The 2,603-nt window shown below is 44.1% G+C and overlaps 1 protein-coding gene across 1 annotated transcript; it reads right to left on the reverse strand.

Moving 5' to 3' along the window:
* Positions 1–298: 298 nt before the first annotated feature.
* Positions 299–1,900, reverse strand: LOC129813445 (putative nuclease HARBI1). The gene is made up of 3 exons (XM_055865778.1): positions 1,369–1,900; positions 976–1,087; positions 299–881 (listed from the first exon to the last, which is right to left on the reverse strand). Exons 1-3 carry the CDS (start codon positions 1,435–1,437, stop codon positions 511–513), a joined length of 552 nt encoding a protein of 183 aa, XP_055721753.1. The 5' UTR covers positions 1,438–1,900; the 3' UTR covers positions 299–510.
* Between the last annotated feature and the right edge of the window lie 703 nt (positions 1,901–2,603).

Consider the following 2,603-nt stretch of genomic DNA (forward strand, 5'->3'; position numbering starts at 1 on the left):
ATATGTAGCTTTTCTGCAGAAAGAACCAGCCTCATAAATGTATGACTTTATCCTTTTTCTTCAGTGTGGCCCTAGTACTCTGTCATATAAACAAATACACATTCCATATGAATATAAAAACACAATGTGTAACATTATGTTCCTTTATTGAATAAGGACAAAACAAAGCAGGTAAACCATCAGCTCCTTTCGAAACTGAAGTCACAGTGACTCTACAAGATGGAAAGCACAGAATCCAAGCATATTATACAAAATGATACATATACAGACCTTTGAATGTGTATAACACAACCTGCATGTCTGCACACTAAAATAAATGCAGGACAAATCCATACACATCAACTGAACAGACAAATGAATGGATGCAGTAGCCTCCCTGCAGCCTTGTATTACACACAGTATACCGCACAAACATCATAAGAGGCCAAATTCGTCAAAAAACGAACCCAAAAAAAACCAAATTCCTCTGCCACCGCAGGACATATTTAACCAAAATTTAAAGCACACATACTAACTAAAATAATTCAACACATATTGGTCCCTCAGCAGCTGACCACTGTCGTCATCAGGGAAGATTGCCGGATTGTCCCAGTCCATGGCTGGTGGCACTCTGGGGGCCCTCTCCTTCCTCAGGCAGGCCACATTGTGGAGGACAGCACAAGCCACAGTAATATCACATGCCCTAACAGGGCTGACCCTTAATTTGTGAAGGCAGTGAAAGCGTGCCTTCAGGAGGCCAAAGGTCATTTCAACTCTGGCCCTGGTCCTGGCATGGGCATGGTTGTAGGCCTGCTGTGCTTCCTGGGGGTCTGTGAAAGGTGTCAGGAGAAAAGGCTGGCAGCCATACCCCCTGTCTCCCAGCAACACACCAGAGAATTCACCTGTCAACACAAAATCTCATCATTACTACCTCATAAACACAGTGATATTCTTGACACAGCCATGATGGTTATAAATAGGGGTTGTGTGGCTTACCTTGTGATAGGCACTGATAGATTTCAGAGGCCCGAAAGATTCTGGAGTCATGGACTGAGCCAGGCCATTTTGCCACAACATTGCTGATCACACAGTCAGCATTGCAGACCATCTGAAATCATAAGATGAGGAATATTACACCAATCAATGCACATCACTGGCAATGCAGAGTGTTCGTCAATGGACAATATCAAAAAGTTATGTTCACCTGAACATTAATGCTGTGAAAGGATTTCCTATTCACAAAATCGGCCTCATGGGCACCTGAGGGGGCTTTTATCCTTATGTGTGTGCAGTCCACTGCACCAATGACATTGGGGAAACCTGTCACACAAAGTAATGAGTATCCTACTATGTGTTAACAGTTGTCCTGTAATTTGTAGATCCTCTTACCTGCAATCCTATAGAACTCCTCTTTGATGTCACAGAGTCTTCTGTGGCCAGGGAAGGAGATGAAGACATCTGCTAATGCTTTGATAGCCAGACACACACTCCTTATTGTGCGGCAAATTGTGGCCTTGTTCAGCATCCCCCACTGAGTACAGGAAGGCTCCACTAGCAAAAAAGCGCAAGGCCACACAAACCATTTGCTCCACACTCAGTGCATGGCTCCGTGCAGTGCGGTGCTTAATCCTGGGACCCAGTAGTCTGCATAGATACCTGATGCCATCTGCAGAAGACCATCTATATGAAAGATACAGGTTATCAGGGAAGGCCAGTGGGTCCAACCGGTCCCTGAAGACCCTTTCTCGCCTGAAGGCTCTCCTCAGCACAAGTGCTTCTTCATCCACCACATCTCGCACGAATGGGCATGCCATTGTCAGAGCAGAAAGGAACACACAATTTTGGGCCTTCATATAGGCTAGTGGCCACACCTGGTGCTGGGGGGGTGGGCAAAAGAGGGCGATGCCTTATAACGATGACTTGGTTGTACTGATTGCTGGGAAAATAAAAAAAACCTTAGAAAGATGCCACCGTCCTGTGTGCTCACAATAAGAGCTCATATGTCATGGCTCACTTGACTTTACGAGAATATACCTAATTTTTATTTTGAGCTGTGTCATCTTCTTGGAGCTGGGGGAGGAAAGAAAAATAATGATTAATACATTTGTGTTACAGTTAGCATACAGTGTACATTGAAGGCATATCTCACCTCCCTCTCAAGTTTTTTTATTTCAAGGTCCAGTTTCCTAATTGTCCTCTTTTTTATTTCGGACTCCAGTGCAAGATTTTCCATCTTTTTCTTCTTGTACTGAATGTCTATGTCTGCCAGTTCTATTTGGCGCCGGAGGTGGTTGCCATACAACTTTCTGATAGCTTGTGAGCTCTGTGAACACAATACAATTAGCGCAGCTGGAATTTGGCAGGATGTGGTGTCCTTTTATTAATACGCACTATGTTGCCAGGCTGGTTTTCCCACTGTATAGCATCTGGGTCCTGTAAAAGAAATTAGATTTTTTGATTTTGATGAGGACTCCTCACCATTGTAGAGTAAATAGTACTTTCACAGTCTTAACATGATACCTCATGCCTTCTGGAATCCAGAGAGATGGTCTCCTCCTCATCATCGTCTCCATCATGTGCTGTTGCTGCTGCACTGGGGCCTTAACCCTATCACATTTAAATCG

This window comes from Salvelinus fontinalis, chromosome 16 (genome assembly GCF_029448725.1).
Source record: "Salvelinus fontinalis isolate EN_2023a chromosome 16, ASM2944872v1, whole genome shotgun sequence".
NCBI classification, from domain to species: Eukaryota; Metazoa; Chordata; class Actinopteri; order Salmoniformes; family Salmonidae; genus Salvelinus; species Salvelinus fontinalis.